Genomic DNA, 12,717 nt, shown 5'->3' with positions numbered 1-12,717 from the left:
TACTTTTTACTTGAAATATATGAAGTATTTTTTTGTTGATTGTTTTCATTTTTCTAATTGGTGTCTATTCTGCTGGTCAAATGAATTTATTATGATAATAATTGTAATTAGAAACACACCAAGGTTAACATTTAATTAATCTAACCGATCGGATTGCCCCATTAGATATACTAAGTGTATATTGATAAATGAAAATATTTTATGAACTCTGAACTTAGACTGATCCATGAGAATATTGGTTATACGCAATATTTTGATATACTACATATCATTTGGCATCAATTAGTTTAACAATGATGTTTTTTTCGTGCGTTGGATATATAGTGTTAATTGTTGTTACCATTTATTTTATATTGGTTTTGAAACAATGGATACGACTATTCAAATATATAAATTTATTGCCTGGATCACGGGCCAAATCTTTCCTCGCACATTCGACTGATTTGGTGAAAGGTAGAGGTAAGGCATGTAAATTTCTCTTATTTTTTATTTGTTAGACCTTTTGATATGTTTTTGCTTCTGAATGTTCTTGAATGTTCTTGACTTTAGGTCTCTTCAGTTAGTTTTTTTTCAATAAGTTTTGAAATCAATAAAAAAATGACTTAAAAATCTTAAAGCAAGTGAAGTAGTTCCTAATAATATTTCACAAAAATCTGAAGAAAAATGTGCAAAAAGAGCTGAATCACTAATATTAAAACAACAACTTATTACTAAAAATATAAATGAAAAAAAATCAAAATGGATCAAAAATTTAACTGATAATATCATACTAGATGAAGTGAAAGAAGTTTTGTCTTTAGTTCTTAATTTTGTACAAAATATTTCTTATGTAACATTGAATGCAGCACCAATCATTTAAACAACGAAATTCAAAATAAAATGAGATATTTGATGATACTTGTAATATTATAACTAATTTTAAAAGTAAATTGAAAAACAAACAACAGCCGAGCAATATCGAACCCCATAATATAACTAAAACCAAAGAATTTATCAATCAAAACAGTTATCTAGAAATTTTTGAATCAGATAAATCTAATAAAACTGTTATTATGATATAAGAAGATTATAATAATAAAATTATGAATTTATTGAACAATGAGAAAAACTAAACAAGACTCTTCGAAAGCTTATCGAAAATAAAATAATAATCTAATTCGATTTTGGGAAGAACAACTTTTTATTTCGCCATCAGATGCAAAAAAATTTAAAATTAACAATGCCTTACCACCTATAATATATGGTTTACCATATAACTCCACAAACCTCCACAAATATTTTAAAAAAATTTATGTCAAAACAAATACTATACCAAAACCACATGGGATTTCAAAGAATATATATATATATATATATATATATATATATATATATATATATATATATATATATATATATATACAGTGCTTTTCAGTTAAAAGTATCCACCTTTAATAACTTTTGTAATACTGGTATTTAGAAAAAATCCAAAAACACGTCAATTTATGTTGGAAGGGGCAAGCATTATGGTTTATTTAAACTTACTGGAAAAGCCACCCCCTCATCCCTAGCAGCATCCCCTTTATTTTTTTAAATTACTTGTCATATTTTTTATGTAAAATTTGGATACTCCTCTTTGAGCTGATTTCAAAAATGTATAATACTTGTAGGTTAAAGTGGTTAGTTTATGAGATAAACAATTTTTCTTTTAAGAGCACAAATTTTACTTATTATTTACTTTCACCTTATTTGCCTGTACTAAAATGGGTTGTACAACAGTTCAAACCCTTTAATCTTTTTAACTGTGCTATTTATTCTACTTAAAAAATCCAAACAACAAAAAACTCTACTTTTTATTAAAATTTGACATTGTCAACTAGAATTTGTAGTCACTATTGATAGTGTAATTTGATACATTATTTATTTTGTTTCTCTGAAATGGTTTACTCTTTGCAAGAAAGAATTGAAATTGTAGGTTTATACTACCAAAATAATAATTGTGCAAGAGCTGCTGCTAGAATATTTAACGAATTACATGACGGAAGACATGCAACTCATAAGTATGTAATTTAACTGATGGAGAAATTTACCACAACAGGGTCTGTTTGCAATAAAGTGCATAAGCGAGAGGGACTCGTAAATAACGAAGCAATCCAAGTGGCAATTTTAGGGCAAGTCAGCTTAGAGGCTCAACAACCCCAATCGTTGTCAACAATAAGTAGAGCGATCGGTGTTTCATCTTCTACAGTTTTCCGAGTTCTACATAAATTCAAGTACCACCCATACAAAGTTAAGTTGGTGCACGAGTTGAATGAAGATGATTTTGATCATCGTCTAGAGTTTTGCGAATCAATGACGCAAATTATCAATAACAATCCACAATTGTTAAACAATATTTGCTTTTCTGATGAATGCTCATGGTCATTAAATGGCTTAGTAAGTAGGCATAATTGTAGATATTGGGCTGAAAGTGATCCACATATTATGTGTGAATTCCATAAACAACATCCCCAAAAGTTAAACTTTTGGTGTGGTATCCTAGGTGACCACATTGTCGGACCTTTCTTCATCAACGGAAATTTAAATGGTGAATCATATCTTGAGTTACTCAGGGAAGGGGTTGATCCACGTATTACAACAATAATAGAAAATGATGATAACCTTTCCGAAGATTTACTGGTATTTCAACAAGACGGAGCTCCCCCACACTATGCTATGCCTGTCCGACAATTTTTAAACGAAACATTCCCCGCTCGTTGGATAGGTAGAAGGGGGCAGATGATGGAGTGGCCACCTAGGTCACCGGATTCAATACCCCTAGACTTCCAAAGTTCCAAAGGAGAGGGCCAAGTACCGAGCCCTGTGGGACACCGCAAGTTACTTCCATAATGGTATTACCTACAAGTAGTGTCCGGTCCGTTAGATAACTTGTGATCATGCGCATTAGGTATGGCGATATGTTTCGCTTTTTCAAGCTGTCAGCTATTCCTCTCCATGGTGCGGAGTTGAATGCATTTCTTACATCTAACGTTACAAGTAAGCATATCTTACGGTTTGCCCATGCCACATGTTTTGCTTCTTTTGCGATTTCTAGAACTCTAGCTAGTGAATCCACAGGGGAAATACCTTTCTGAAACCCAAACTGAGAGTTGCTAAAACCTCCTCTTGCTTCTATATATTGCATACAGTTGTCTGTTCATCACATCGAGGCACTTTTCTGGCAGGTATTTCACTACACACTTAGTTATCTCTGGTGATAGCTTATCTGGTCCAGCCGCCTTCTGTGGTTTTATTTTATTTGCTGCCGTTACAAGTTCTTCCTGTGTCCATGGTATTATATCTGTCCTCACCATGTCAATATGTGGCCAGGTGGTTATTTCATATTTTGGAAATAGTCCACTTGCTTCCTTAAGTATGATATCCTGTGAGATTTCTGTTTTCGATCTTAGTAGAAATCTTTTTGTCACTATTTGGTAGCCTTTTCCCCAAACATCGTTTTGAACTTCCTCTATAACAGTTTTCCAGGAGTGTTTCTTCGCATCTTTTATCATTTTTTTCAAGTAATTTCTTTTTTCTTTATATTCGGCTCTTGCTTTCTCTCTTTCTTCGACTGTGCTTCCGGATAATCTGTTTGCACGTGTCATGTATCTCTTTTTACAAAGGCATTCTTTTCTGGCCTCACTGATCTGTGATGACCACCAGTATACTGGTTTTCTCTTTCCACAATAGTTGTATGTGGGCTGAAATGTGCGTTGACAAGCCTTTTTAATAGCCGCCATGAGACCTTGAGGGTTTAGGGTGTCTGTTTCTTCTCGTATTTTTTGTTTTATCTCAGATATGAAGTATTGGATTTTCTTTTCTTCTATTTTCCATCCTTTAATAATTTTTTCAGGAGCTACTTTTTGTGTTTCTAAAGACGGTATCTCAAAGAAGATGTAATTGTGATCAGACAATGTTTCTTGGTCCAGTACTTGCCAACTCCCAAACATTTTGTTTATATCATTTGAGACAAAGGTGACATCTATATGTGATGAACTGTTTCCTCGGGAAAAAGTAGGAGTATTTCCATGATTTAGTGAAACCAAATCTAGGCCTGCGGCCCATTCAGACAACATATCACCCCTTTTGTCATTTTCAATCGACCCCCATATTGCCGCCTTCGCGTTAAAATCTCCAGCTATTAAGCATTTCTTATTGCGCGTTCCAATGGCGTCTTTGAGTTGGTTCAGAATTATTCCGAATACTTCTAATGTAAGGTTAGGTGATATGTAACAACTAAAAACGACTAATTCTGTGTATTCAATCCACACGAAGCCCTTGCCTCGTACGCTATTTAGGACACGAATATCGTTATTGGTAATGCCTATAGCTGCATCAAAATTTTCATCAACGTACCATTTTGAGTCTTTTATGAGGATTTTATTCGGTTCGCTCACTATTGAAATGTCTATATTGTTCACTATTATTGTTTGTTTTAGCAGATCGTGTGCAGGTCGCCTGCGACCTAGATTTTGATATATTTTGATATATATATATATATATATATATATATATATATATATATATATATATATATATATATATATATACATATATATATATATATATATATATATATATACATATATATATATATATATATATATATATATATATAAGCGTTTTCTTATTGGGAACGTGGCATTGAAACACCAAAGTGGACTAATTTTATTATATTTTCCGAGCATTCGAATACTTATCTATTAATCGTCTGGGAAATTATTAATTTATATTTTCGGTGGTTTTGAATTGTATTGATTTTTGTAAAAATTTCTGAATTCATAGGTTTCAAAATTCAAAATTTAAATTGACCAGGTCAATTCAAGGTTATTTATAATCTAACCAATTAAAAATTGATAAAAATTGCTATTGTAACCAGAAGCAATATTTCAATTAATCAATACTTTTATCAACGTCACTTTTTGGACTCGTATGAATTTAAAATTTTTACAAGAATTTATACAACTTAAAGTTAAATCTCATATATTTATTGTAAGTGAAATTTTATTATTGTTATACATTTATACTTATTTCTTATATTGTAGTTTTCGGTCCCAGACGATGAATACATAAGTATTCGAAAGCTTGGAAAATATATTAAAGTTAGTCCACTTTGGTGTTTTGTTGCCACTTTCCCAATGAAAGGTCTCATAATATAGCTGGAAAAGACTTCGTTACAATTCACTATTTTAATGAAACCGAACACACTATTCACAATACCATCACACCAACACTCACAATTACACTTCCTGATGCGTGCTTCGATAACCAATTTATCGTCTTCAGAGAAGCAGTTTCCCTTCAGTCTCTGAAGATAAGAACTTGGTGATCGAAACGCTCGTCAGGCAGTGTAATTGTGAGTGTTGGTGTAGTGGTATTGCAATTAGTGTTTTCAAAAATTCCAGCTGAGTTGCTTCCATTAAGCTTGAATTCTATTCACCTCTTAATACATTAGCAGTGAGTGTATCACATCATTATCGACTCCATTAAATATGAAGTGGAATTTTCAGTCATTTTAGAAAAATTGAAATCCTCCACAAAAGTTGATATCGTAAGAACGTGAATAATTCGAAAAAAATATATTGGGGGCTGGGAATTCTCAGTTTCATATTAAACTAAAGTTTAAACTATCCCAAGAACGACGGTACCGTTTAAGCCGGAGTTTGTCGATAAACGCCATCTATAAAACGTGAAAAAGGCGATTATGTAGTTTAAACTGGCATTTGAGGCTAAAACTTAAACTAAACACGTGTTAAAATGCGCCTAAGTATGATAAGACCAATTCAGATCATACCTCAGTAGGTACTATTAAATATATATATATATATATATATATATATATATATATATATATATATATATATATATATTTCCTAAAAATTTCAATCAACTGATCCGATTAATCAAGTTTTATCTAATGTACTCAAAGAATTTTTGATAAATTTCAGCGTAGTCATTATTATTTTTTTATCTACATAGTTTTCACATTTAATTTACAGTACAATGGTTTTGTTGTGGTGTGTAGGAATAGTTGTGTCATTATATGGAATAATACATGTACTGTTACTTGTGAAAGAAAGGTTACGTATCTTAACATTATTACATGCATTACCTGGTCCACCTAGCAAATTTTTTTTGAAACATTTAGTTCATTTGCAGACGGGTAGAGGTAAGACAAATTGCCTTGTATTCAACTGCGTATAGAAGTGGTAGCTACATTTAAAAATCCATATTTAAATATACTAGTAGGGAGCATTAATTTTGCTATTTCCTTCTCGTTTCATTTTAGAGAATATGGTGAATTAGTTCTCAGTTTTTATAACAAAAATTACTTACGACACATCTATTTTAACTTCTACATCTACATATTCTATAGCCACTTTAATAAGATTGTCTTTGCAGTGTGTGATCTCGTACAACGTATTAACAATATGTTTCTCTTTAAGTTGAGAAAAAAGGTCGTAAAAGGTCATGAAATGTTTAAATCTATCTATTTAATATCTTTGAAGTTAGCAGGAATGTGAAGATGAGACAGTTAAGATGAGAAACACGGGATTTAATTGCTAAAATTGATATTGGATATAACAGTTGAATGTGAAAAATGAGCCAACTGGTTAGAACTTGTTGTCGAAGATAGTTTTATCGTCCGATAGGATGCAATCTCCACACCATTTAAATAATCTGTTGAGAATATTATCACTAGCAGTAGAACATAATAGTATCATTCAGAATATTCACCTATGTACTCCACGTCTTTTCTATATAATATATATTTTTGATTAATATTATTCGTTCTGGTGGTAATTTTGTACAAGATATCTTAAAAGAAAGTTCAGTGTAGTGGACGTGCGTTGTGCGTGTGTGAGTTTTTTACAAAAAAAGGTAATTTGACGACTTTAGCCCGTAGATATGCCACTTAAATAATGCACCAAGCGCTCGTGATTGGAAGATAGATCGAAGGGGCGAAAACATAGATAGTATTTCACGGTCCGTTCGTGACGAGCATGGCTTGTCTATTCGGAAGTGTGATTTAAACGTGAATGAATCATTTTTTTTTCGCATTTTACACAAAGATGGGGCTGCCATCACAAAATTCAGCTGGTGCAAGTAATTAAGCTTCAGGATGCTTGTGAGGGACTCAATGAACAGGATGATTTATCGCTTTCTAACGTTTACTAACATCTTGTTTTTCGATTAAGCTCAGTTTCATCTGATCTGTAACGTCAACAAGCAAAATTGCCGCTACTATCCAAAACACAAACCTCAGAAATCATCACATTAGCCTAAGGTGAATGTATGGGCTGCGATGTAAGCGTTGGGAATTATAAGCCCTCAATCTTTTGAAGATGGAAGGGCACAGTTACGCACAGTCACAGTGAATTCTAAGCGTTATCTGCGAATGTTAGATGACTTCTGCGTACCTGAATTGCATAGTATTGATGGTTATAGCCAAAGCACATGGTTTCAGCTGGACGAAGGAACTTCATACACGTCCAATAGATCTCACACGATTTCGCCAAATTTTTCTTGCCAAATTGATCTTCAAGAGAAGTGACATGTGTTGGCCTCAATGCAGTCCCGATTTCACACTAAAGTTTAAGTCGATCTCCCTGGCATAATTAAGAAAATATCTGTCACGAAATAACAGCCATAGGAAATTTCAGTGTTCGATTAAATGAGCGATAAGTGAGCGCAGCCGCTTACGTTTTGACGATGTTATTTTTGAGAAATAAATTCCTAACCAATGGATTCTAATATATAACATACAATGTTTCAGTCAACTTTTTACTTTTCTCATAATTGGTTTTTCAAATGTGATCTTTCTTTTGCGATACCTTGTAGGAAATAAACTTTTTCGTGATAAACAAGTATAATACAAAGTTACGAGGGCGTTTTTTTGTAAATGTGGGATCGATGGCTTTTATTGTTAAGAATGTTTCATTAATTCGGTATATTGACATTTGTGTTTTTTTACTTTTACTCTTAAAATATTGTTTGTGTGTGATGATCTAAAAATGAAACAGAGATAATGATAAATAATTATAATAGGCAATTGGTAAGAATGTTAAATTTCATTATAATAAAATATTTTATATCAATAACAATATATCTAAGATTAAATTTATTGCAATCGTAGGGGACTTTTCACATTTCGTGTATTATGGCGTTTTTAAGAAAAAAGAAACAGTTGAAGTCAGTAAATTTACATTTCGGAATCAAATTTAACAGGAGAAAACTGTTTGCGTAAATTTCAATTTTTGGATAAAAGGAGTAACCATAAGGTTTTGTGTTGTTGAAAAACTGCTATTGTGAAGAATCACTGTTCAATTTTCGAAAAAAATATATTGCATTTAAATAGTTTGGATTAGTTTCATAAATAGATAGTTTTTTGATACCATTAATATACATGAGTACATTAAAAGTTAGTTTAGTAAATACTGCCAGCCACATCGTACATGTACCTATATATTATGATTGTCCTAATATATATATTCCTATAGTAACCAGAATCAATATTTCTATCAACGTCAATTTGAACATTGAACAATTTTGAAACCTATGAATTCAAAATTTTTACTAGAATTAATACGATTCAAAACCAAAAATCTTAATTAATTATTGTAAGTAAGGACTTACATTATTTTTTTTACATATTTCCTATATTGTATGTAACCATAATTTCAGTCCCAGACGATGAATACATTAGTATTCGAAAGCTCGGAAAATATATTGAAGTTAGTCCAATTTGGTGTTTTATTGCCACGTTCCCAATATGACAATATTGACAGTTTAGTTTTCAATAACTAAATAGGTATGCAAGATTTCACCTGCTGAATTACAAAGATTTGACTCGTTAATTTTGAGCAAAGGTGATCAATATGAGGTGCTTAACTTGAATTGGTATCCAAATAAATGCCTAATAGTGGCATCGATTCCATAGTCCATTTGACCACACTAAAGAGGAGATGTTTTGTTTTATTCTCTTTTAGTTTCAATTTATAAGCCGTGAACCACTGATTTAATAAAGTGCTATCACTCACTTTTGTACCATCTGATCAGGTTGTGGTAACATCTGCAAATAATATAAAAAAAGTTATCACTAACAAATATGATAAATAGGAGTGGGCCCAAAATAGATCCTTGAGGGATGCCATTGTATATACTGCATAAATCTGAGATTCTGTTTCCATAAATTACTCGTACATATTGTTTTCTGTGTGTTATGTAAGATGCCAGTAGGACGGTAGTTTATGAAAAGATATCTCACTTCACAAATCTTTCAGCTGAACTGAATCCATTTGAATGTATTTACAAATGTTTTTTTCTTTGTCATGATCGTGATCGGACGTAGGCCACCTGTCACTTTTTCGTGTGATATGGACTCCATTCACTACAGATAGAAATTCGACGGATTCGAAGAGGAGAAAATATTCTTGGTTATTAGTAGACCAATCCATAATTGACTTTTTGTATTGTATCTATGGAATAAAATCTTCTATTTTTAGGAGGTAAGAGCTTGGCAGAAGAGAGCAAAGAGGAACAGCAGGAAAAAAAACAAAAATAATTGTTCTTCTGGTTCTTATTTATTCAACTTTCTTTTACTGTATCCTGCTTTTGTTAAGCAAATCGAAGAACGTACCCATTTACAGGTTAGGTTAGGTTAGCTACGATTAGTTTAGTTTAGGATGAGTTATTTTGATTCTCCAATAATTCGAGAAAAATATATATTTTCTATGAAAAATGATATGTTTTTATAAACATCTAAATTATTGGTAAAAAGTACCAATTTTCGACATCTGAGACTTAGATTAGTGGATTCAGTAATCTCGAAACGCCTTTATTGACTCTGAAACAGGCAGATATGAAAGTTTTTTCATTCAGGAGTTCCATTGTCTTCTTCTTTTTCTTCATCGTACGTTAAGACTTAGTCTTGTCTTTGCGTAATGGTTGCCTAGCTGAAGCTGGGATGATGATGACTAGCTTTCATACATCTTGTATTTGGTTTTTCTTGCTCTGCAATCTTTGCCAACCTCTCATCTGATACTCTGTCCACGTGGTCTCTCCATCCCTTTCGCCGATTTCTTGCCCATCTCACTGCATCCTGGATGTCATTGTTCCATTGTATTGCGCTGAAAAACATGGTTAATAAAAGCCAAGTTAAAAAATGTATGGAATAGTTTCCAGATACAGTAACTTTTATTGTTAATATTAATTTCAATAGTTTATCGCTATATTCACATTTATGTTTTTACTTTTACTTTTAAATCATTGTTAGAATAGGTTATTGGTGTGAATATTTTATACGATTACCAATATATCTAGGACTTATTTTTTCTTTTTTTCAGCAACTGTATTCAAAACACTTCGACACTGGGGCAAAACATACGGACCGGTGTACAATATCTCTGCAACAAATTTGTTTCCTTCTGCTAATATTTCTGGGTCTGAAGAATTTGAAGTAAGTTCACATTGTGAAAACATATCGATTTTCATATTTTTCTAGATTGGCTAGAAGATTTACGTTTTGTTAAGGTTAAAGCCTCAGTTTGTCGTGATTCTAATTCTCCCACCTCTCCACATACTACAGTAAAGCGTGGCAGAAAAAAAAATGACAAAGCTTAGCTTTGAAAAGAAATTTAACTCAATACTAAGTTTATCAATATACAGTATACAGATGGATCTAAAAGGGCAGACAGAACTGGAATAGGAGTGATCGGACCCAGAACCAAACACTCTGAAAGCCTGGGCAAAAAACCAAGCATTATTTAAGCAGAAATTTATGCAAATGAAAAATGTTCAATCTACAGAGAAACTATAGCCAAGAGATTATTATCGTGTCCAATAGCCAAGAGGGCACGTGAGCTTCAATATTATGAAATCCAAATCCCTTTTAGGATTGCCTAGAAAAATTAAAGGAGCTAGGAAAAAAAATAATGTTGCCTTGCAATGAATTCCGGGACGCATATTCGTATCGGACGTAGCTTATTACACAGTGGAAATGCACGTCCTATGTTTATATCGGACGCGCCTTATTGCACAATACTGTGCAATATCAGTTGTTTGATATGGTCTAATGCGCTGTTGAAATTCGTATGAGTAAACAAATACCTATAAAGAGATGAAAGTATAACATATTATTATGGTAATATTTTGAATAATTTTGAATGAATGAAAAACATATATTACGTAGTAGAATTATATCAGCTTTAACATAATTAAGAAGAAAACTACTTAGAAAATTTATTGTCGTTTAATGCGAGGCTTTGCTTCATTTTATTGCAAGGTTTCGCACTTTTCTTTCGGCGTGGAAGCGTCTTTTTTCACTCGCTAAAGTTTTCCTTCTTGCGATAGACGTTGGCTGCACGCTTATCTTTTTGCTTTTTATTTGTGTTTTTGTAACTGTTTCTGTGTGCCATATTGTTGATATTTGAACATTTGAAAAAGTCCACTCATTAAATTTGAAGATGATGAATTTTTTTATTATATGATGTAGTTCATGAATTTATTGCTGCTGAGAAACCAAGAGGGTCGTCCTTTAACCCTTCCATCGTGATCAAATTTTTTGATAAATATTGAGCAATTTTCTTGTGTAGTTGATATTATTTCCTCCGTATTCAATTCATTTTCCTCTGGATTCTCGCTGGGTATTTTAGGAGGGTTATTGCCTTTTTTGTTGGTGTGTGTCATATTTTCGCTTTGACGTGTTGCGATATTTTCTTTTGAAACGTTTGAAAGTTTTAATGGCAAAAAAAGTTCCTTTTGAGGTTTAGATCCAGTAGCAATATCATACAATAATAGTTTATTTTCGTGGGTAAGGTAGTTACATACAGTTTCAAATCCATAATGACTAATAATAATTGATGCTCACATATTTTACCATTCTCTCCAACATAATAGCTACACATCCCATCACTCATATCAACAAAGTACTCTTCACAATTACTACTGCTTTTTACGATAAACTGCAAATCATTTAATTGCTGTACCTGTTTTACATTTACATCGGCATGTGAAGGGTAAAATTTTTTAATACTGGCACTGTTTATCCTATTGAAATTCAAGTCTAATATTTTTTGCTTGTAATAGCTTTCAAAGTCACTAATCACAAAATCAGTAAATTGTGGTAGATTGTAAGTCTTAGTACGCTCAAGAGGTTTATAGACATCCTAAGTAGGTATATCAAAAGTATTTCACGTTTTAAATTTCAATATAACGAGAAGTAATTAATTTACAGTTCTACAGAAATCTTTTTGCTGAAATATCCACGACGTATTACCAATCTGCTTGTAATCCACTAAATAATAATATTCTGGTGAGCCACCTTCATTCCATTTGAAAAAAAGTTGAGTCCATGGATATAGTTTTGATTTTATATATTATATTGTAATTTTTTTGCATTAAAATTAACAGAAATTGATAATTTTATTAAAGTGTTATGTGTAAATTATTTAAAATGGTGTGAAAACTAAGATTATGGAGTTTCATAATCATCATTCAGCTTTATCTCGTCCACTGCTGGACATAGGCCTCCTCCAAATACTTCCAGTTTTCTCTGCTCTGAGCGGTTGCTACTCAATTTGTCCGTAGTCTTTTAATATCGTCAGTCCATCTCATAGGGGGTCTTACTGGATTTCGTCTGTCTGTTCTCGGTCTCCAATCTAGAATTCTTTTTGTCCATCGGTTATCTTGTATCCTTGC

General features: G+C 32.2%; 1 protein-coding gene across 1 annotated transcript in view; it reads left to right on the top strand.

Moving 5' to 3' along the window:
- Positions 1-211: 211 nt before the first annotated feature.
- The window catches only part of LOC130450270 (cytochrome P450 4C1-like), a 35,744-nt gene continuing 23,238 nt past the window's right edge, over positions 212-12,717 (top strand). The window contains exons 1-2 of the mRNA XM_056788586.1: positions 212-459; positions 10,365-10,477. Coding sequence (XP_056644564.1) covers positions 294-459; positions 10,365-10,477 — 279 coding nt within the window. The 5' untranslated portion in view covers positions 212-293. The remainder of the gene's footprint in view (positions 460-10,364; positions 10,478-12,717) is intronic.

Source organism: Diorhabda sublineata, chromosome 11 (assembly GCF_026230105.1).
Source record: "Diorhabda sublineata isolate icDioSubl1.1 chromosome 11, icDioSubl1.1, whole genome shotgun sequence".
NCBI classification, from domain to species: Eukaryota; Metazoa; Arthropoda; class Insecta; order Coleoptera; family Chrysomelidae; genus Diorhabda; species Diorhabda sublineata.
Note: the sequence above shows the minus strand (reverse complement) of the source record. Positions and strands in the feature narration are given on the sequence as shown.